This window comes from Pyrus communis, chromosome 13, assembly GCF_041283825.1.
Source record: "Pyrus communis isolate YQ-2024b chromosome 13, ASM4128382v1, whole genome shotgun sequence".
NCBI classification, from domain to species: domain Eukaryota; kingdom Viridiplantae; phylum Streptophyta; class Magnoliopsida; order Rosales; family Rosaceae; genus Pyrus; species Pyrus communis.
Genome location: NC_142577.1, coordinates 23,478,920 through 23,502,051, shown reverse-complemented (window position 1 = coordinate 23,502,051; position 23,132 = coordinate 23,478,920). Strand labels below are relative to the sequence as shown.

Genomic DNA, 23,132 nt, shown 5'->3' with positions numbered 1-23,132 from the left:
AAGATTTGTTGATTCTTAGTAAGCTGATTCATTGGAAAAAGGCCGATAGCCAAAAGGAACGAATCAAGGGTAGTATATTTGGTGTTCAAGAACAAATCTTGTTTGTCTGTTTTTAGGTTCAAATGGAAGAATCTACTATCAAGATTGAAGCGTTACTTGGTATGCTCACGGTGAAGCTTTAGGATGATAATTTTGTCAAATGGAGTTTTCAATTTCAGTCTATTCTTAGGGGATATGATCTATTCGATCATTTCACGAGTAAAGCTCTATGTCCTCCGAGATTTGTTATTGATACAGAGGCAGGAGTTACTAAAGAAGTCATTGTGGTGTATAAAGATTTGGTGAAGAGAGATCTAGCATTACTTAGTCTTCTCATTGCTACATTGTTTGATGATGTTATAGAGCACATTATTGGTTGTAAGATTGCATGTGAGGCCTAGACTTGTCTACAAGAACGATTTGCATCTGTCTCCATGGTCATAATTAATCAACTGAAAAGTAAATTTTACACTATTCAAAAAGGTGGGGAATCCTTGGATAGGTTCCTTTTATGAGTTAAAGCAATTAAAGATCAACTAATGTCTGCTGGAGAAAGGATAACTAAGAATGATTTCCTTATAGCTATGTTATCTAGATTACCACTTGAGTTTGAAATGATAAAGATTGTGATATTGGCTCGGGATTCTCCTATATCCTATAAAGATCTGAGGGCTCAACTTCTTGGTGCAGAGGCTAGCATTGAATCAAGAATAAAGTCTTTGGGTACATCCATGGCAGCAATGTATGTTCAAGGTGAAGGATCTGGTTCCAATGAGTTCTAGAGTGGTCATAACAGTTTTGAAGTTGGTGAAAGTTCAAATTCTCAGAGGTATCAAGGGGGATATGATGGAGAACAGTCTAATGCTTTTCAGTCTGGTTTTCATGGAGGTTCTGGTTTTGTGGGGAATGGCAACAAGTCTGTGCAGAAGAGCAACTTTTCTGGGGGGGAAATATAAAATATAATGGCACCTATAACAATAGTTCTAGAAATTTTTCTGGTAATGGAAATCAATTTGGTCACAGAAGTAACAATGGCAGTTTTTCTGGCAATGGCAGAAATTTTCAATCACAGAATGGAAACAGTTTTTCTGGTAGTGGTTTTCAGAAGAACAATACTTGGAATGGCAATACAACTTACAGATTTGGTATTTCACCTGAGTATCAAATATGTTCTAGGAGAGGACACACAACAGCTAATTGCTATCACATAATTGACACTGGTAATACAGGTTTCATTGCTTGCCAGATTTGCGGGAAAAGATGACACATTGCACTGGAGTGTTATCATCGAAATAATTTTTCTTATCAGGGTAATCCATTACCTCCCTCACTAACTACAATGACTGCACAAGCTAATATTGGACATAATGCACCACAGAACAATGGACATGGGTTTTCAAATGGAGATACTTGGATCTTAGACACTGGTGCTACACACCATATGATTCATAATGTCAATGCTCTCTCTCAAGTCAATCTTTACACTAGAGAAAAGAAAATAACAATTGGAAATGGTGAAGGTTTGGCAGTCAAGAATATTGGTTCTTTAACAATTATGACTCCTACTAATGCTTTAATTTTGCATGTGCCTCAAATAACTGTCAATCTTCTTTTTGTTTAGAAATTATGCAAAGATAATGAATGTTGGTTTATTTGTGATGATGTGAATTTCTTTATATAGGACAAGGCCTCAAAGGTGATTTTGTACCAATGAATAAGTGATGGTGAGGAACTCTTCGAGATTCCAGTGAATGTGTTTGATAATTCATTTGCTACAAGGTTAAGTAGATGTGCTGCATTCTTGGGACAGAAAGTAAGGACTCCAATTTGGCATCAAAGGCTAGGACATCCATTTGAGGAGGTTTTGGCTACAATGTTGAAGGCTGCTGATATTACTACTAGTAAAGATTCTTGTCCAACTATGTGTTCTTCTTGTGTAAAAAGAAAAATGTGTAGACAAGTATTTTCAATTAGACAAGATAGAGTTAAGTGTATGTTTGAGAAAGTTCATTTAGATGTATGGGGACCATCTCCAATACAATCAGTAGAAGGGTATAAGTATTACATAATCTTTGTAGATGAATTTTCCAGATTCATGTGGATATTTCCTATGATCAATAAATCAGAAGCTTGTTCAATTTCTGTGAAGTTCACTGCTTTTGTGTTTAATCAGTTTAATGCCTCAATTAAATGTTTTCAATTTGATGGAAGAGTTGAATATATGAGTAAAGGGTTTAAAGAGTTTTTAGCAAACAAGGGTATTTCACACATGATTTCTTGTCCATACACCCATCAGCAGAATGATATTGCTAAAATGAGACATCATCATGTAGTGGAAACTGCCATCACTTTAATGACAGAAGCAAATTTACCACAAATATTTTGGTATTATACTTGTTCTCATGCAATCTTATTAATTAACAGAATGCCATCTAAGAACTTAGAGTTTAAGTCTCCACATCATCTTCTGTTTGGGAAAGTTCCAGAGATCCATAATTTTAAGGTATTTGGATTTCACATCCCAGCTCGACTCCGCCGTAGAACGATATTGTCCGCTCTGGGCTTACCATTCCCTCACGATTTTGCTTTTGGGTTTCGGCACGAGAAATTCCCATGAGGGTCACCCATCCTAAGACTGCTCTCGCCCAAACTCACTTAACTTCATAGTTCTTATGGGATTCAAAGCCAGTGAGTTCCCAAAAGGCCTCGTGCTATAGGGAGGGGAACATGTACATATAAGGCACATCACCCCCTCTCTGTTGGTTGATGTGGCATCTTACAATCCACCCCACTTAAGGGGAACCCGGTGTCTTCGCTGGCACATTCGCACCGAACGACAGAGTGGCTCTGATACCAAATTGTCACATCTCAGACTCGACTCCACCATAGAACGATATTGTCCGCTTTGTGCTTACCATTACCTCACGATTTTGTTTTTGGGTTTCGACACGAGAACTTCCCAGGGGGTTACCCATTCTAGGACTGCTCTCACTCAAACTCGCTTAACTTCGAAGTTCTTATAGGATCCGGAGCCAGTGAGTTCCCAAAAGGCTGCGAGCTATAGGGAGGGGAACATGTACATATAAGGCACATCACCCCCTCTCTGTTGGTTGATGTGGGATCTTATAATCCACCCCACTTAAGGGGAACTTGGCGTCCTCGCCGGCACATCCGCACCGAATGGCAGAGTGGCTTTGATACCAAATTGCCACATCCCAGCTCAACTCCGCCATAACACAATATTGTCCGCTTTGGGCTTACCATTCCCTCATGGTTTTGTTTTTGGGTTTCAGCACGAGAACTTCCTAAGGAAGTCACTCATCCTAGGACTGCTCTCGCCCAAACTCGCTTAACTTTGGAGTTCTTATGGGATCCGGAGCCAGTGAGTTCCCAAAATGCCTTGTGTTATAAGAAGGGGAGCATGCACATATAAAGCACATCACCCCATCTCCGTTGGTCGACATGAGATCTTACATTGGAACTGTCATTTATCCCTAAATGAGACCATATACTGTCAACAAGCTTCAAGCTCGATCTTCACTGTGTGTTTTTTTTTTTTGCTATGCCTTGGGGTACAAAGGAGCAATATTCTATGGTTTGAACAATAGAAAGTTGACCTTGTCAAGGTATGTAATACATAATGAAGAAGTGTTTCCATATAAAACTAAATTGTCTCGAGAGTATAGTCATTTTGAGCAGTCCAAAAGGATAAGAGATGATATGATTGTGGTTCAAATGCCTATTCCTGCATTTAATAGTCCATTACCAGTATCAAGTGGTGTGTTTATTCATGAATTACAAGCAGATTCATTTTAGAGACTGTCTTTCAGCAGCGAGCTTCAAATGTGCATTCAAGTTCTAATATAGAAAGTGTTTCAGCATCTGGTCAGTCTGTCAATAATTCAAGTATGTCACAGTTTTCTCCAACATCAACTTCCCATCATCATCACTCCAATTCAGCAATCAATAAATCACCCTTGATGCATGTCCATCACAGCTCTTAACTAGAGGTATTACTTCTTATTTCTCCACAACTGAGTGAAAATTCTAAACATCATCCAATATCAACAGATGCATTATCTAATCATCCCATGGTTACAAGATTGAAGAGTGAGACTATACAAAGACAGAATTATGCTGCATACTTAGCATATTTTCCAGAATTAAAGTCATTACAAATTATAGAAGATGAGGTGTTTTCTGGTGGGTATTCATTTGTGACTGAGATAACTAATACTACAGAACCATCCATTTTTCGAAAAGCTGCCAGTATTCCATATTGGCAGAAAGCTATGCAAGAAGAATATGATTCCCTTAGGGCCCAAGGTACCTGGCAGTTAGTTCCACTTCGTTGTAACAGATCTGTTGTTGGTAGTAAATGTGATTACAAGGTGAAAAAGAATTCTGATGGCAGTGTATCAAGATCAAAGCTCAATTGGTTGCTCAAGGTTTTTCACATGAGCATGGAATTGATTATTCAGATACTTTTGGTCCTGTTAGAAACACAACAGTAAGGATCATCCTTGTTATGGCTGCAATAAATTAATGGGAGTTGAAACAGTTAGACATTAAAAATGCATTTTTGCATGGCGAGTTACAAGAGGAGGTTTATATGAAACAACCTCAAGGTTTTATTGATCCTATTTGTCCCACTCATGTCTGTAAACTTGTCAAATCATTGTACGAACTTAAATAAGCACTAAGGGCATGTAACTCTAAATTTACCAGCTATCTGTGTGCTATGAGATTTCATGCTTCATTGTTTGACACAAGTTTGTTTGTAAAGAAAAATGGTGTTGATGTCATCATACTCCTTTTCCATGTGGATGATATAATTTTGATAGGTTCTAGTTCTATACAAGTTCAACAGGTTATTCATGAATTATCAGAAGTGTTTGACTTAAAAGATTTGGGAAAACTCAGTTATTTCTTGGGTCTACAGACTTCATATCAACCAAATGGTGATATATTTGTAAACCAATCGAAGTATATAACAGACTTGATCCATAAAGCTGGAATAGACTCTTGTAAGCTAGCCACAACACCATGTAAGCCACACAACTCATTACTCATCACACAAGGAGTGTCATTGAATGATCCTACACTTTACAGAAGTATTGTAGGTTCTCTACAATATCTGACCTTTAATAGGCTAGATATTGCTTTTGCAGTTAACTATGTGTGTCAATTTATGAAATCACCATCTGATGTTCATGTTGGAGCTGTGAAAATAATTTTGAGGTATCTTAAAGGTACATTGCAGTATGGTATTGTGTATTTAACAACTACAGAACCAAGTCTCAATGCTTTCTCATACTCGGATTGGGCTACTGATTTAAACACTTGAAGGTCAGTGACTGGCTTTATCGTCTTCCATGGAATAATCCAATTTCGTGGCAGTCAAAGAAGCAAAGTTCTGTATCCAGAAGCTCTACTGAAGCGGAATACAAAGCCTTGGCTCACACTGCAGCTAATCTAGCTTAGATAAGGGCAGTCTTGAAGGATTTGGAGTTGTTTTTGCCAACACCACCAGTTATACACTGTGATAACATGTCTGTGATTTCATTAAATGCAAATCTAGTGTTTCATTCCAGAATCAAGCACCTAGATACGGATTACCACTTCGTTCGGGAGAAGGTGCAACAAAGTGATTTGGAAGTCTCCTACATTCCTACTGAAGATCAATCTGCCGATATCTTAACTAAGGGATTACATGGTCCGTCATTTGTTAAGCATTGTGACAATCTTAAACTTGGTAACCCAAGTTAAGATTGAGGGGGGATATTGACTAACATAAGAAAGGTAGTATGGTCCAAAGGATTAAAATGGTGATGATGTGGCAAACAGTTAAGTAAGGCAGTTAGTTAGTTAGTTAGAGCTATTAGCATCAAAAGCTTAAGAGATAAGGTAGCATTGAGCTAGAATCTTGTAGTAATTCATTCGAAGCAATACATAGAAATTCATTTCCTTTGTTCTATCTCTACAATTCTCTTTCTCTCTATCTCTAAGTTTTTCTGGTTTTCTTTGATTCTCTGTGCACTGTTATAAAAAAAAAGACTATGGATAGCACCAACCTAAGATTAAATGGTTTCTTTCTTCTACAAACATATTGGATGGAATTGCTTATAACGAATGATGAGTAGCATCAATACGAGGTCTTTGAAGGAATTAAAGTTCTAATACCACGAAAAAAGTTGAAGCTCTAATCCCAAAATCAATTCATTAGTAACTGCAAAGTAGATTAACTTATAAATTATGTATCATTATATAACTTTTAGATGTGGAACAACTCTTCACGTCCTTGGAGTTATATGTAAGTAAGACATTTGGTTCACAAAACTAGATTGCGCATGCAGTTTGGCCCACACAATCTTGCCTCTAGTGTCATGAATCATGATGATCCACCCAAACCGTCGTTACCTGCTATAGGGCTATTGCTGGTTTAGGTTTTGGCTGGTCCTGCTGGCCAAAACACTTTTTTTAATTTTTGCAGTCGCCCATGACTGACCTAGTTGATAATTCAACACTTCAACTGGCACTGGCAAGCTTACCGAACTTACCTTTTTTTTGTTTTTTGGTATTTCTCCATCTCTTTCCACACATTTTGTTGGTAGTTGAAATTTGCATGCTTAAACCTAGTAAGCTGTTGCTATTTTACGAGAGATTTTTCAATATGATCATCACACGATGTGGTACATCACGTGTCCTTATATAAATAGTGGGTGTGTTAAAAGATTAATAACTTAAAAATTAAAAAATTTCATCATTTACATAAAAACACATGATGTACCATCCGTATTCCTATCACAGCTAAAGATTTCTCCTATTTTAGAGTTTCCTCTTAAGGCATCTCACGACTTAAACCATTTTATATTGTATTATATTAATGGATGGATTACATGGACCCATAAGTCCCAGCGGGAGGCCGGTTTCAAAGGTCACACGCTTACCAACTTTGCTCTACAAATTAATACAGGTGTGGTATTTGTGTATAAATTTTAATAAAACTTTCGGCCTAAATCAATTTGTTTGACTAAATTATGTAGTGTAAGCGCTGTCACGTTTAAGCTTTGACAAGTGATAACATGGCAGGCTGAGGCACACTCGTACGTGTGCCTGCGGCCTCATCTACAGTAGTATTACGACACGTTCTGAGTTCGATTTCTGATGTTAGTGCATCACACGATAATCATTAGGAGAGGCTTAAAAGTCTCTGTCAGTTTTCTAGGCCTTGAAAAGGGTGGAATATTGTGGTCTTGAAAAAGGTGAACTGTAATGGCAAAACCACCAGCTTGTCTCTTTTTAAAAATAAAAAGGAATATTTATGTACACAAGCAAAGAAACATGCACACGATAAAATAATAAGTTGTGCTACAATCAGTCAGACACACGTAGGTAAGTTTGATGATTAATTCATCAGAAAAAATTTGAAATTTCGCCCAATTATGTTGGTGTATTTTAGTGAAAACCCAAAAGTTATATATTGTCAATTAAACCATTTGATCAGCTTGCTATGTCAGCAAACTTACCATAATGATCAGTGGCAAAGCCATAAATCAAGGCTAGGAAATGCCTATAAGGCATATGCAAAAATTTTGACAAAAAAAAAAAAAAAATATATATATATATATATATATATATATATATATATATATATATAACTAATAGGAGAAATTTTGAAGGTTGTTCTTTTTTTTTTTTTTTTTGGGTATTTGAACGAAATTTTTTAATCAAAAGACGGTAATGGAGTCACAAAAAAAAAAAAAAAAAAAATTAACGTGGAGATAGTTATATCATAAGCATCGAACTTCTTTATAAGTTCTTACATTGAAGTTGAACAAAAAATTAATAATTATGGCTCTAAACTGCAGTTATGAAAATTTTCTTTCAAGATAAATTCTTCCTCTATTCCATATATGCATGGTTTCAATGTAAACAACATTATGTCATGCAAAATGGTAAACAAGTAAGGAAGGCTAGTTGATATAAGGTTTTTGTTTCATAACAATACTACTGTAAAACATATTTTTTTGGTTAATTAGAAGAAAACATAATAAAAATAAATGAGAGCAAAAGCACGAAAGTCGAAGAATGTAGAGTCTTCACCAAGAGCACACAAACATAAACTACGGAGTGAAGAAGCTTCAGAATAAGCTCAGGATAATGAATATGTTTAAGTCAGACGATATTTATAGTTCCATGTTTTTAATCTATTCCTCCTTTTCTTCAACCCGCTCTCTCCTTTTTTCTTTTTCTTCTTCTTCGTTCTGCTTCTCCCCTTCCACTCCTTTTTCCTTTTTCTTTGTTGTTCTGCTTCTCTTATTCTTCATGTTTTTTTTCTTGTAAATGTGACATGGGTTTATGTGTATTTACATTTTTTTGTTGGGAAAATTTGAAATAGGTCTAATTTTATAGACTACCTTTTGAAATAGGTCCAATTTTTAGTGACTTTTGACTTTTGAAATAGGTCCAATTTTTAGTTACTTTGGACCTATTTCAAAAAACCCCTTTTTTGTTTTTGTAACTTGGTTCGAGTTAATGAGGCTTATCTTCTAACAATATATATGTCAAGCATTCGTCTTATATTTTTATCTAGTGCAACCTATGTGGTAGGTACTTAATTCTTCTTCATTATTATGTTTCGGTTACAAGTAAATAGTAGTGGTGTCAATCTTCTTCATGGGTAAGTAATAGTTTATATATGTTAGCATATGTAGATTATAAATAGACCCGGTAGTTTTTGACACGACACGAAAATAATGGGTTTCTGGTCAACACGATAACTAATCTGGTCATTAACGGGTATACACGCGACGTAACACGCGGGTAATCCGTTTCAACCCGTTAAGAAAAAAAATATTTTGATAATTTTAAAGTTTAATTACTAAAAGATTTATTATAAAATATGATAGCCATATTAATATATACAATATATTCTATATTAAATATATAGTTTTGTATTATTCTTCTATATAAGTTAAAAAAAAAGAAGTTTTAGTCATTATTTATTTTTATTATGAGAGTTCCTTATTATCACTACTACTAGGATAAATTTTACTTAACATGTTGTTCAAAATTAAAATAAATTAGTATAGTATTTGTATAGGCAAGAACTAATAGGACATACATACAAGTATGAAAAAGTGAAAGAATATATAAACACTCGTGATTCATCATTATTCCTCCACGAATAGATAATGATTACACTTATATTATTGTTTAGATTTTTAAAATCCTCCAAACCCTCATGAATAATGTTTTTTATTTGAGGGCAAAATTAATAAAATTAATAATAATTATTGTAGAAGTGTAAAAAAAATGTAAAAAATATATATACAGTCACTCATAGTGACAAACTTTACAACTTTCATAGAGGGGTTAGCTTCGAAATCCAACACTGTAATCCATAAACTTTAAATTTATATTTAACCGTCGATTGTCATTTATGCTTTATTCTTCTTCTTGAATTTCATTTTTTAAATTTTCTTTTTTGAAAACATGATCATCTAGCGGATGTAAAAAGATGAACGGTTCAGATCTTTGATATCACATTTTGATATTTACGGTTAACTGAAATATGAGTTGATGTCATATAGTTTGTAGAAACTTTATAAACATCAAGCAATATTTTCACTAACCATAAAACTCTGAATATAATATCAACGATCCAAACCATTCATTTTCCTACATCCTCTAATCGATCATGTTTTCAAAAAAGAAAATCTGAAAAAAAAAAAAAAAAAAAACAAAATTTGATGAGAACAATAAAGCGTAAATTTAAACAACAATCAACGGTTAAATTTTGATCTATGATTTATATGATTATAGTGGCGAATTTCGAAGTTAAGCTCTTCATGAAAGATGTAAAGCTTGTCATTACAAGCGTTTATATATTTTTTTCTATATTTTTTACACTTCTACATTAATTAAAAAACTATTAAAGACTTTACTTAATTAATTAAGCTATTAATTAATTTATACCTATTTTGTTTCAGAAGCAATGGATGCTAGAGATTCAGATTCAGTAAACCTTAGTGATGAGGAGTCCGTGAAGATTATAATGGGAACAGAACGAATCTTGGAAGCAAAAGATAGACAATGCAAATACGAGTATTGCAAAGAAAAAGGCTAGAGCAATCAATTTAGGTAAGCGAAAATATACTTAAAAGAAAAATGCATTTTTATGTTTTGGATGTGACAATATGGTATGTATATACTTAGTTAGTATTATGTTTTTCATTTGATTATTTATTGGTTTAAAATATATTTTCTTTAACGGGTAACAGGTCGGGTCATACTACCTGTTAATTTATCGGGTCGGGTCATTTTACCCGTTTATTTTAACGGGTATGACACGAAAACGACATGAATGCCAAGTCTAATTAAAAATAGTAGTAGTTGCCATTGTTGTTGTTGTTGTTTTTCTTTTCTTTTTTTGGTATTTTACCTTTTTGTTTTGGGTAAGAAAAAAAAACGTTATGGTTGTAGCTTGAGTGAGATCTACATCTTCAATTTGGTATTTCATGACTACCTCTGTTGGAGGTTTTCTACCTTATCATTAGGAGGTTCAATTTTCTGTAAAATCACAGGGAGGTCTAGTGTCACAATTTCAAGCTTGGTCCGATTGTAGGTGCATCATGGCATTTAGCAACACAATATCCAGATTTCATATATCAAAATATGAAGTTAAAGATGCATATAAATACTAATTAGGGATTTCAAACTTATTTTCTTCATTTAATTTAATGTCAAAATGGGAATAAAATTTTGAAATAAATGATTACTGTCTAAGATAACAAAGTTAATTGACAAAATAAAATATGTGAGTTTTTTCCATAACTCGACTGGATCAAAATCAAAAGACCCCTTGATCTATATATATTTAATCCACAATTTGTTCAACGGTCAAAAATTATCACGATCGTTAAATCTAAATTAAAAGACCCCTTAATTTGTATATGATATATAATTTACAATTTGTTCAACGGTCAGAAATCATCACAATTACTAAGGCTGAGAATAGCAAAACCTAAGATGAGATCATTATCAAGTGGACACAGTAAGTTTAAGAACAGGGTTCCTAATCGACTCGTGGCAAGAATGACATCGACAAGACTTTGGTACCAATCGACCTCAAAGTGTAGAACATGTTGGCATCAGGCATGCATGCTCATTGTTTTTTTATGGCTTATTTTATTTGGGCGGGGGTGTTCTCTTTATTCTTTTTTGTTTTAAAGTTATTTGGGGGTACTGTGTTAGGTTAGGGACTTTGGAGAGAGAATACATATATCTGTGTACTGTGTTAGGTTAGGGATAGAAACTAGCATGTGCGAGCGTGGAGAGGTGACAAGGATCTGATCACATGAGATGATATCAAATCAGTGAGTTATATATATAACACATATATGATATACATATAATATAACACATATATGATATATATATATATATATATCACATAGTATGAATACATGCATGCATGTCTCTTGACATGGTTACTAGCAAGAACAGGTAGTAGAGCTATAATCTTTAGTCCCTTTCATATTTGTGGAAGCATTGGTTGAGGAGGAGGGTCTTAGCCTCAGCTAGAAAATGACAGTGATGTGGACGGTTGAATTATTGAATTTTCATGCATGCATGTACATGACTATTAGGGCCTTATATATACTTATAAATATATATATATATATAGGCTATTTATGCAAAGGAATTTTCACTTTTTGAAAAAAATGAGAATTAGGTATAGGGCTCACTTCACATCGAATTTCAACGATCATGAACCGTCTATTTTTTAAATCTTTATTCATAGATCAATCATCATTGCAAAAATTCAATTCAATATGAAACCATTTGCCTATTTAGTTATCAAGATCAAATTTCGTTGTTTTAACAAAGTATTCGTTCATTTATTTGGACCCAATTAGATGTCATAAATATTTTCAATTTGACTAATATTTTTCAAGGATGATCTATGAGGTACAACTTGCAAAATAAAAAGTTCAGATCGTTAAAGTTCGATGTGATGTAAATCCTACAACTAATCCTCATTTTTATAAAAAAAAATAAAGATCCATTTTCTTAAAGACTTCCTCTCCGTGTGTGTGTGTGTGTATATCTTGAAGAAGTTGAAGATAAAACTGCTGAACTGGAGGGAACGAAGGGCTATCTTTTGTAAGCGTGAGAGATGAGAATGCACGTGGAATGATTGTCCGTATTTGAACCTACATGTGCAGTAATCTTTCCCATCTGCTCTCGAGCTTCATAAAATTTAAAATAAAGGTCGTATATATGTCTGTACACATAGTTGGAGAATTGGATTTCACGTCGACCAAATGATAAGATAGATATAATTAATGTATGAGACTCGTTACCCTTGATATCACAAAAGCCTTGTGATAAAAACTACCCTTAATATCACAAAAGCCTTATGATAAAAACTAACACATAGTAATAGGTAACTAAGTTAAGAAGATGTTAGTGATGATGGCAAACTGTGCATGGACCTATAAATTTTATCATAGTATCATAGCATGCTGTATTCTTTCAACGTGTCATGGGCCCAATTTAATGGTCTCGAATTTGTCTTCTTAAGTTAGACTTTCAAAAAGTTGTGCTAGCTTCAGATTAAGGATATTGATGATTGGACCCTGAAAAAGTTGCATTGGCTCTAGTCACTTAATGATGGCCAGGCTTTCGAAAAATTGTGTTAGCTTTGGTATAATGGCTTGACCAGTTTTCGATATAGAAATTAGTTTTCTCTACACACATCTCTATATATGGGGCTACTCGTTAGGGGGCGTGTTGGAGAATAAGATTCCACATTGGTCGTATGATAAAATAATATACAATTAATATATGAGAGTTTACACCTTTCATATTATAAAGATATTTTACGATAAAACTCAATAACTTGTAATAAGCAGTTAAGGTGGAATAATATCAATGATATTCGTGAGGGACCATGCATGTACCTACAAAGTTTGTATTTACATGAACATGTGGGTGTGGTTGTCCGGTTGTCCCCATCTGCCTATGAATGTGCACGGTGCACCTTTCTATCTAAATAATTAATTTGTAATCACAAATCAAATCTTGTTATTAGTTATATATAAAGCATCCACCAGCAGTTTAATTTGATAAAACATTCACCTGAAAGCTCTGTCATGGGAAAAAATTGATTGTCCTTGAATCTTAACCTACAAAAGAAACCAAATCAAATCCCAAAGTATCTCGATGGTGAAAACAAATTATTTTTGTCACTTAATATTATAATTTAGTGGTATTTCTCTTTATTGGTAAGTGAAAAGTTTTAGGTTCAATTCTCTAAAGGTGAATTTGAACTACATAGCTAGCCCATTGTAAAGTTTAGCTCACTCTCCTCCCCTTAGTGTAGATAATAACGTTTGTTAAAAAAAACGCTATTTTTTTTTAAATAATTATGTACATATGAATGTCATGCATGATCACATCAAAGGTCCAACATATGTGCAATTAATTAACAAGTAGACACTACCCATGTGAGAGCATATACGGCTGGGAAGATCTTTCATGTCATCCAGATATACATCTCGTTCTCTTATGGATGAAAATAAAAGATTTAGGGTAAATTTAAAGTTGTCTAATAATCTCATAAACTCAAATATAATTGTAATTATTCTTTTTTCATACCGAGGTATTTATAGGAATACAATAATAGAAAATAAATCAAATCTTTGTCACTAAGCCAAGGAACTTAGACCAACTCAAATATTTAAAATACTTTCTTTTATATCTTTTGCACGTACCCCCGCGCCCCCCCCCCCCCCCCCAAAAAAAAAAAAAAACCTCAAGAAACCTTTTAGGATGATAGAACTAATGCAAACTTTTTCAAAAGCTCCAGTAAATTTTGGGTTGTGCTATCCACACACATTTTTTTTACTTCTCACATACCCCTTATTAATTAATGTTATTTGATCTGCTTCAATTCATCTAATCTGAAGACTGAAAATTAAAAGTGTATGTGAGAAGTAAAATAGAAACCTTCATGATAGAAAGCAAATGCCTACCATGACATAAAAAAATAAAAAAATAAAAAAAAAACCCTCTTTTCATCTCTTTTCTCCGTTTTTTTTTCCTACTTTTTTCCTTGATCTTTTTCTACAGCAATGAAAACCAAGCTTCTTCTTTTTAAAAAAAAAATTGTCAATAATCTTCATCTTCAGGTTCATAACATGTGGGTGCACGAAGAAAATAGCTTTGTACACCCACATTGAACTGTGCACAACAAAGTTCAACCAAGAATCTAACTTGCTCTAATACTAAGTTGAAAATAAAGGGTCTAGAAAAAATTTAGAAATGTCTAATAATTTGACAAACTCGAACACACAATTTCAATATTTTATTCTTCTTTATAAAGAGGTATTTATAATAATAAAACGGAGCAATGATAGGAAATAAACCAAATCAAATTTCTAATTAAATCAAATCTCTAAAATACGGTCTTTCTTAATTATGTTGTTGAACATTTATAATACTCATTACATGATTAACATACAATGAGATATATACAAAGATGTCCAAATGCAAAATATTGAGGCCTAACGTGAAAACGTAAAGGCTTTTTTAATAAACTAGTAAAGTTAAAAATAAAAAAAAATAAAAAAAATTCAATCCAATCTACCAACCATCTTCACAAAGTAATTAAGAAGTTGAGGCACATCAGACTAGATTTATGAGAGTAAGAGAATTTTTTTTTAATTTTTATGTGGAGAATACGATGAATGAAAAACTTTTTAAGATGTACGTAAAAAATAGTATGAAAAATATTAAATTGATTTAAAGTAAGACTCAAAATACATGTCTTGTTCATCTTGCTAAGACAACCAAAATTCTCCTTAAATAGCTGGCTGGGGAAGGACTTGGATCCTCTCCTAAGCTAATGGAGAGGATCCTCCTCATCAATCATCCTGGACCGTTGGATTTTTATCTAACGGCTACAATTATTATAACGTTAAAGGGACCCCCATGTTTGTAGTCGTTGGATAAAAATCCAATGACCCAAGATGATTGATGAGGAAGATCCTCTCCATTAGCTCAGGAGAGGATCCAAATCCGCTGGGGAAATCATCAAAATATTCCTTCCTATATATTCAACGAGATCAAAGTAAACGTGAAAGACACAACCATACATGACAGTATTTGACAGTGACACACCCCCATGTGAATTAAGTTGAAAATCTCTACTAGATCAAAAATATCCAAACAAAAATTGAGACGATTATATGGAGAAAAACTCGCTCTCAATATAAAGAAAATGACAAAATTGAGATGCGCGACGTACGATCTTCTCCACCTCTTCAGCTTCATATAATTAATTTTTTAATTAAATACATCAAAATGATTCCGTAGGTTGATCAATTGTCCATCCATCTCAATTTGGTATCACTTGTAATTGATTTTTGACCTTTATTCTGGGAGATGAGGGTTAGTTAACTACAAATCTAGTATGTATTACCGCTGTCAGGGACGGAGCTATATGTGGTTGCCATGACATCCTTTTCTCTTTATGGGATGGATCCATCGTCTCGTGGCATTTTGATTTAATAATACATTATTATGTAAAGAAAAACTTGCACATAACAATACATTATTAAGTAAAAAACGCTCCATGACGATAAACATGTTCTATGTAAGTCCTTCCTCTCCCTCCCCCAACCTTTTATTGATCACCTAATTATTTAAACTAGCTCGTCACTACCACTATTACATATTATATATTATTAACGTGTAAGAGTCAAAGTGATGAAAATAATTAACGTGTTAATGATAGTTATGTATATACCTCTTCAAACCATAAAGATAACTAATTGGAAGAAAGCAAAAACTTAACCAAAAACAATTGTTCACATCCTCCTCTTACAATAGCTTAAAGATTATATTCTTAGGACAATGAACATTTCTACTACCATACAACAATAGCTCAAAAGTACTTCGATTTATGTTAACGATAAAATAACAAAATTTAAAGGAGGAGAGAGGATGAGAGAGATTAGCAAGATGAAGAAAACACAAACTTGAAAACTATTTAGAGTTGTTACTAGTTTCTAATTTTAAAATTATTTCATACTTAAAAAATACATAAGAATATAAACGTATCAGACGTACAAATAATTTTCACAACATCAAAATACCCCCACAAATAACAATCAAAAGAGACTTAGGTACTCACTAGTGAGTATATGCACTCGCCTTTTGATTTGGCCCATTTAAAAAATGTCACGTCTTCCTTGTTTTTTAAAGACCAAAAAAAATTGATGACACGTTTATTTTTTTATAACAATAAAACATGTATTAGTTTATAATTAAACAAAGAGTAATGTTATTCATACCTTACTTTTGTAACACATTTTCATATCACCTTAGATGACATTTGATGTGGACAGTCACATCATTTGAATTAATCATATTTTTAAATTTAGTTCATTTTTTAATAAACTAATAATTAAGAAAAACTAGTTAAACAAATGATGATTGTGGTATACGAGGAGTCTTTCTCATTCATTTTCTTGGGTTTTATAAATTTTTCAAATGATGTAGCCATCCACATCAGATGCCACTTATGGTAGTATAGAAATATGGTATAAAAACATAGTATGAATAATATTATTATTAAACAAAATTAAAGAGTGAGTACTCGCCAGTGAGACCCAAGTATTGTCGAACACACAAGACGATAAACTCGTTATCCTGACCAATAAAACCTTCCTTTCTAACCCTATTTTCCTTTCTAGTGCATATCTTCACTACCGCACAACACAGGCTCCTCTCTCTCTCTCTCTCTCTCTCTCTCTCGCATCTGATCGATCTATGTCTTGAATCTTGATGTCCTAATCTTAAGACAAACGAAGAAATTTACAGAGGCCTCTAGCTGGCTACAAGCTAAGATATACAAATATCACAAGAAGTTGGAGCTCAGGATTAAAGGTGGATCGGAGGCATGGAAAACGCCCGCTTCCTTCAGAAGCATCAGAGGAGAAAGAGAGGGAGGATCCTCCCCACCACCACCATGATTTCTCTTCTAACTACGAATCTTCCTGGACGGAAGCTGACATGTCAGCCATGGTTTCTGCTCTCACTCAAGTTATTGGAACCACCGAAGGGCATGCTGCCGTGCAACCAAACCCTACATCCATCTCAGACTCATCACCCCTAGTCAAACAAGAACCCGACCGCTCTGAACCGGTTCAAGATCAAGGTATATATATGATTTATATTTTTCCTTCCTTTTTTTTATTTTCATTTTTTGGTCCCCCGACCTTTTTTTTTCTTGGGATTGTTTTAAGTTGTTTTTTTTTATTTTTTTATATACCAGAAATATTTTAAACTAAATTTATCTAAGAAATTCATCTAAGCTATGAGGAGTGAGATTCGAACTTAAATGTAGAACAAAAAACATACTGTTTTAACTAACTTGGCAAAGCCCAGATCTGAATGATCGTTTTAGCTAATGATATTGACATGTGCTAAGCTAGCGGTATTCGGGTTGGCTATGTGTATGCATATGCTTTCACAATATTGTTGTGATTGTGATCTATCTTTTGTTTGTTTCCAAAGCACTTGCATTCTCCAAAGTTGTCGTCATCTATACATGTCCATCTCTAAATTCGTATAAATTGGACAAGATACTAATCGAACTAATTGAGTAGCTAGCGAGGTTAGCTAGATTGCTCTTCCTTCTCCTAACCCTATTTTTGTTATCCTCCACTACGAATATCCCAGCTGTGTGTTTCTTGCCTAAATCACATTTGACCAAAGACTTTTTAGGTATCCAGTTCCAATGTATGGTCATAGACAATTTCAATATTTTTGTATCCTACCTACCTTCCGTGAAGAACCCTCTTTCCATCTCTCCAATTGTCAACAAGCTAAAAATAATTCTTGTTCCATCTGGGACATTCTTGTCATGTTTTTCTCAATTTTCACAAACCGACTATTACTAATTGAAAAGTTTAAACTTAAATACAATTTAGAGACGTTTGGTTTTATCTTTTATCTTTTTCTGTTTTTCTAGTGAGTTCTAGTTTATCTTGCCTCAGCATTATCCGATCTTTGATAAGGACGTCTTAAACTTTATAGCTATTCACTTTCTTTCTTTGGTTGGTGCAATTTCCACTTAAGTTGAAGTTCACTGGAAGATTGCTAACTTCAAAATAGTTTACTGAAAAGGAGGGGAATGCTTTGAATTCCAGTCCCTATCTTTGTCCTGCTTTCGTATGTAAGACCTTTACTTTTAAGAAGGAATTAAAGCTGTTTTGAATATAAACATGTAATACTTTAGCACAATAGGGCACACTTGCGCTGATTACACTCCTCTTCTAGGTTCCTTCCAGAAGACGTGTCATTGCATCAACTAGCTAGGATATAGTAGCATGGTCTATAGTAACATAAATATATATACATATATGTATAGAAGTTAGTCTTATATATCACCAATACTATTATTTTCAAGATTAATTGTAGAATTTTTTGTGATGTTTCTTGTAATGATATATGTTTAAAACGGCATCATTCTGTAACAAACTATATTGATACATAAAAGTGTAATTTATAACGTCTGTCTCATAATACATTGTTGTACCAAACTATTGGATACATAGAAGTGTAATTTCTTATCTCTGTCTCATAATACATTAAACTTTGTGTATGTTGTTACTCCATGACGTGCATGTTTGTGAATAAAGAGACCGTAAGGAGGCGACACTATAGAGGAGTGAGACAAAGACCTTGGGGCAAATGGGCAGCTGAAATACGTGACCCAAAGAAAGCAGCCAGAGTTTGGCTTGGGACTTTTGAGACCGCCGAAGATGCTGCCATTGCCTACGATAACGCAGCTCTCAGGTTCAAGGGCACAAAAGCCAAGCTCAACTTCCCCGAACGAGTTCAAGGCAAGACCGATTTTGGCATCCTAATGGGCAGTTCTGGTACTACAACAAACAGTAGCAGTGGTGCTGCCTCTACTCAACGAACACAAAATCTCATGAGACCAGCTGGCCGTATTGTTAATCCTCAGACAGCTCCTGCTCCATTAATCACGTCGCAGCAGCCGGAAACTTTCCCTGATCTTTATCAGTACGCGCAGCTTCTTTCCAGCAATGATGCTGATTTCTGCAATTATTCTTTTTATCCATTTAATCAAGATCCAAGATTTACTTCACAGTTTTCTCCATCATCGACGAATTTGTCATCTTCCACTGCATCACATGATTCACAACCATCGCAACAAAGACGACAAGATCATGAGGAGGATGCGGGGAATAAGGACTGGAATTCGAGTAATCCAAGGGAGTAGCACTATTATGCGTTATTTAATTTTGATGCGGTTCAATTTTATGTATTATATCGAGGAAGTTTAATATTTTGAGAGCATTTGTTTGTTCAATTAGTACTAGTTAGCTAGGATTATCATTTCAGGTTTTTATTTTTTTTCTTTTTTATGGATATATATGTATTGCCTGGGTTTTTTACGTATTTTTGCAGCCATGCCCTGATCGAATCACAACCCTAATACATCATGCATCACTGGTTCATTTTAAGACTTTTTATAATCAGTTCAGTGTACTAGTACTATATATCAAGCATGCAAAATTTATTTTCAAGTATCAAGTAGAATGTAGACGTGATATGGAGGAATTTTCAGGATGACAGTGTTATTGTGGTGTTGCAACGACTTGTACTGTTATTCCTGATTTATATATTAGTATGGATTGTGCTTTTGTTCCCTCCAGAGGGAAACTTGTCCTCCCACTTATGATTAAGGTAGCTTCACCGTGAGATCTTTATAATCGGAACAGTTCATTATATTTATCATCATCCAAATATCATATCTGCTAAAAAACACATAATTAATTCGGATGTCTCCTAGTCATCCAAGTGTGTCAAATGAATTAACGATTTTAGTGATAAGTATCATCTTCATGATGAACCGTTTATTTGTTTGATGTATATGAATGACTAAAAGTTCTCCAAATTGAATGATTTTTTGCAGATATGATCTTTAGATTAATGATAAAGAAATAAACATTTCCGATTATGAGGTTCTATGATGAAGATACGTAAATCATAAATAGAGGGACAGATAGGTTCCCTCGTATAAGAACACAAGCATTACCCTATTAGTATTTATATTTTATTGTAAATTCAAGGTCTATTTTTATTGTAACACATGACCGAGTTATATACGTGATGTTGTACTGGTCACAATCAAAATATTTTTGTATAAAAGAGTGATTATTCTGATTTCCAAGAGCTTAAAATTTTACTAAGCAAATGGTGTAGATGTAAAGTTGCAAATTTTTTTTTTTTTCCTCTTGCAAAACGAGAGAAAGAACATTATCTTATTTTTATTCCACTATCATGAGTTTAAATCAAATTATCGGCATCTGATATATAATGAACGCTTTTAATTATTTTAAAAACGAACTGTTTCCATTCAACTTGATGGAATGTCATATTCAGATATTGTTATCAAAAAAAAAAAATCAAATCCGAATATTTGTCTCAACTTAATGCAAAATCAATATACAGTCTACATATGCAAAGAAGTGCCGTCACTTCGAGAATTAAAGGTGGAATATTATTTCCAATCGCCTGATGGGAATTCAATCAGCTGAAATATAATTAATTTGGTTTCAACTTGCTACGAAGATAAATTAAACGAATGTACCAAAAACTAACATCACTTGGTCTGTTGAAGCAAAACAAACACTTATTACAGTACTATACTCACATATAAACTTAATTAACAAAACATGTTGACAAATAAATTAATGGAAAGTTGGAAAATTGGAAAATGGAAAGTGAAATATCCTAATAATTTATAGTGAAATCCTAATAATTTATCAGTTCTCCGGTAGCAAATAGATCTCGACAAGTAAACATTCCCAAAACCTTGATTAGTAACCCCCACCGGCACACAATATTAATGCGATTTGTAACACAAGTTTTGAAGAAAGATGTAAACGTGCTGAGAAGTTTTTGATCAGCATGGCTCCACCACCTTTCTTTTTCTTTTATGTAAGAATATTCTGACTAATGAGACGTGGTTCTAATTAAACCAGTTTAGTTTATGAAGAAGGGCATTCGAACTTTGATGCAAGATAGTTGGCAAGTTGGTCTAACTTAAAACTGCACAATAAGAGTTGTCGACAATAATTTCATTTTTAGTTTTTAGATTTTATGAAGCAGGTTTGCAGATTTTTCTGTATAACCATCATACTACTACATGTTATCAAAATAAAAAACTCACATTATTTTTACACTAACGAGTGAATAATTTGAACTAGCATACACGACAAACCAACCATAATAAAGCACTCACATTATAAACACGTATATTAGTTTATCAACACTGATCCGTCCGTTCATCAACTGTAAACAATGTCATTCGTTGATATTATATCGTCTGAATTTTAACACGCTACTTTAGACGTGTTATAAGGTACAAGTTAAGCCTTTTTTCTCCCACTTGTTTTGAGCTTTGGGATAACATTGTTAACAATAAGTTATTATCAAACCTAATTAAGCTAATAAGGTCTTTACCTTTTTTGTCGTAACGACTAGTACAAAGCACAAAGTACAGATCCCTCAACGGCTGAAACCATGCGCATGCCAAAGCGCCTCCAGTGGGCCTCCAACCCACTTGCCCCCACAAACGCCAAAAGCTCCAGTGGGCCAGCCTCAAATCCTCCAAAGCCCACGAAAGGTCGATCTGCTTAACAAAGGACCCACAAAACGACAAAAATTAAAAGCAAACAAAGGAGATGAGAAGAAGCTTCCTCCTTTTCTTTTTTCTTTTTTTTTCCCTTTTTTTCCTTATTTTTTACGCTTTTCAGAGACGCATGAATATTGGTGACGCGTGCTCAGTTATCAAGGCAAAGCATGGGATTTGGGCAAAATCCAATCAGGAAAGGATAGATGTGAGGATGGTGGGTCCCACGTCTGATTTGGACAAGTGGCACACACAAAGGCTGTGGATTTCTAAGCTTTCGGTCTCTTCTTACCTCCAATGTCAAATTTTGCGGCGACTGTCGTGTCTCCCCTCCTTTTGTCTTGGGATCAGGATCATTTCTTAAGCTAAGGGTGAGAATCTTTCTATGCAAGCTGGGCCGTTTAAATTTTATCGAACAACTACAAATAAATTTATTTTTTAAATTATAATAATTTTAATCGTTGTTATTATATTATGCCATGCTTACAAGATTAAACTCCGCGAGCCGCTTTCACATTTTTCTCCTCTCCTTTCTTTTTTTTGGTACAACTGAATTTTTTAATTATCCATCTAACATAAATTATTTGTTTCAAAAGAGTACGTACAGTTTAAAAGTTACAAATTTAAATTTAAATTTAAAGACTCAAATTTGTTAAACTGTCATGTGCAACATTCTTTCCAATATCATGCATGTACACGTGACTTATTTACGTCTCTTCTTGTATTATGTTGATCAAAAGAGTATAGTTATTGGCTCCGTAAAAAATTATGGTAGGAAGATTTTTTTCTCCAAATTTTAAGCAGGACGATGATGTTGCATTAAGAGAGCTTTTATTGGTGAAAAAAGTCATCATAAACACGAAGACTCTTTCGCCAGCATGATGATTTTTTGCAATATCAATAATAGCTTTATAGAGAAAAGTAATTAGTGAAATTATGCTTTAATAGCTTTGATCACGCATGAGTTTTTGTCATGTCTTGGTACAAAATATTCCACTCGTGCTAAGCTTGTTTATTGATCAAGTTCATTGCACCAAATGACAACTACAAAACATTATCATCATGAGCATTAGTCGCGCGGTCTAATATTTGTTTAGGGCCATTTGATAATTATTTCTTTTCAGTGTGAAATGTGAAAATTGAAATCTTATTTGGTAACTATTTTTTGTTAAAAAAAAAAATGAAAACTATTTTCTTGAGTTTTCAAATTTTGGCTTGGAATTTTCAATTTTTTGTTTTGAGTTTTCGTTTTTTGAAAACCAAAAATTATTATCAAACAAAATTTAAGTTTTCAAAAAAAGAGAAAACTGAAAACGAAATGTTTATTAAATGACCCATTAAGTAATGC

At 33.8% G+C, this 23,132-nt stretch overlaps 1 protein-coding gene across 1 annotated transcript; it reads left to right on the top strand.

Annotated features, from left to right (window-relative positions):
* Positions 1 to 16,804: 16,804 nt before the first annotated feature.
* LOC137736809 (ethylene-responsive transcription factor ERF113) lies at positions 16,805 to 19,541 on the top strand. The gene is made up of 2 exons (XM_068476081.2): positions 16,805 to 17,272; positions 18,759 to 19,541. The coding sequence occupies exons 1-2, from the start codon at positions 17,128 to 17,130 to the stop codon at positions 19,364 to 19,366; spliced, it is 753 nt and encodes a 250-aa protein (XP_068332182.1). The 5' UTR covers positions 16,805 to 17,127; the 3' UTR covers positions 19,367 to 19,541.
* Positions 19,542 to 23,132: the final 3,591 nt, after the last annotated feature.

What these genes read in the sequence shown, in the direction of transcription:
- LOC137736809 (XM_068476081.2), top strand. Translation starts at nt 17,128, where the DNA reads ATGTCAGCCATGGTTTCTGCTCTCACTCAAGTTATTGGAACCACCGAA. An exon ending in TGAACCGGTTCAAGATCAAG is followed by an intron (nt 17,273 to 18,758) that starts GTATATATATGA and finishes TTGTGAATAAAG; the next exon opens with AGACCGTAAGGAGGCGACAC.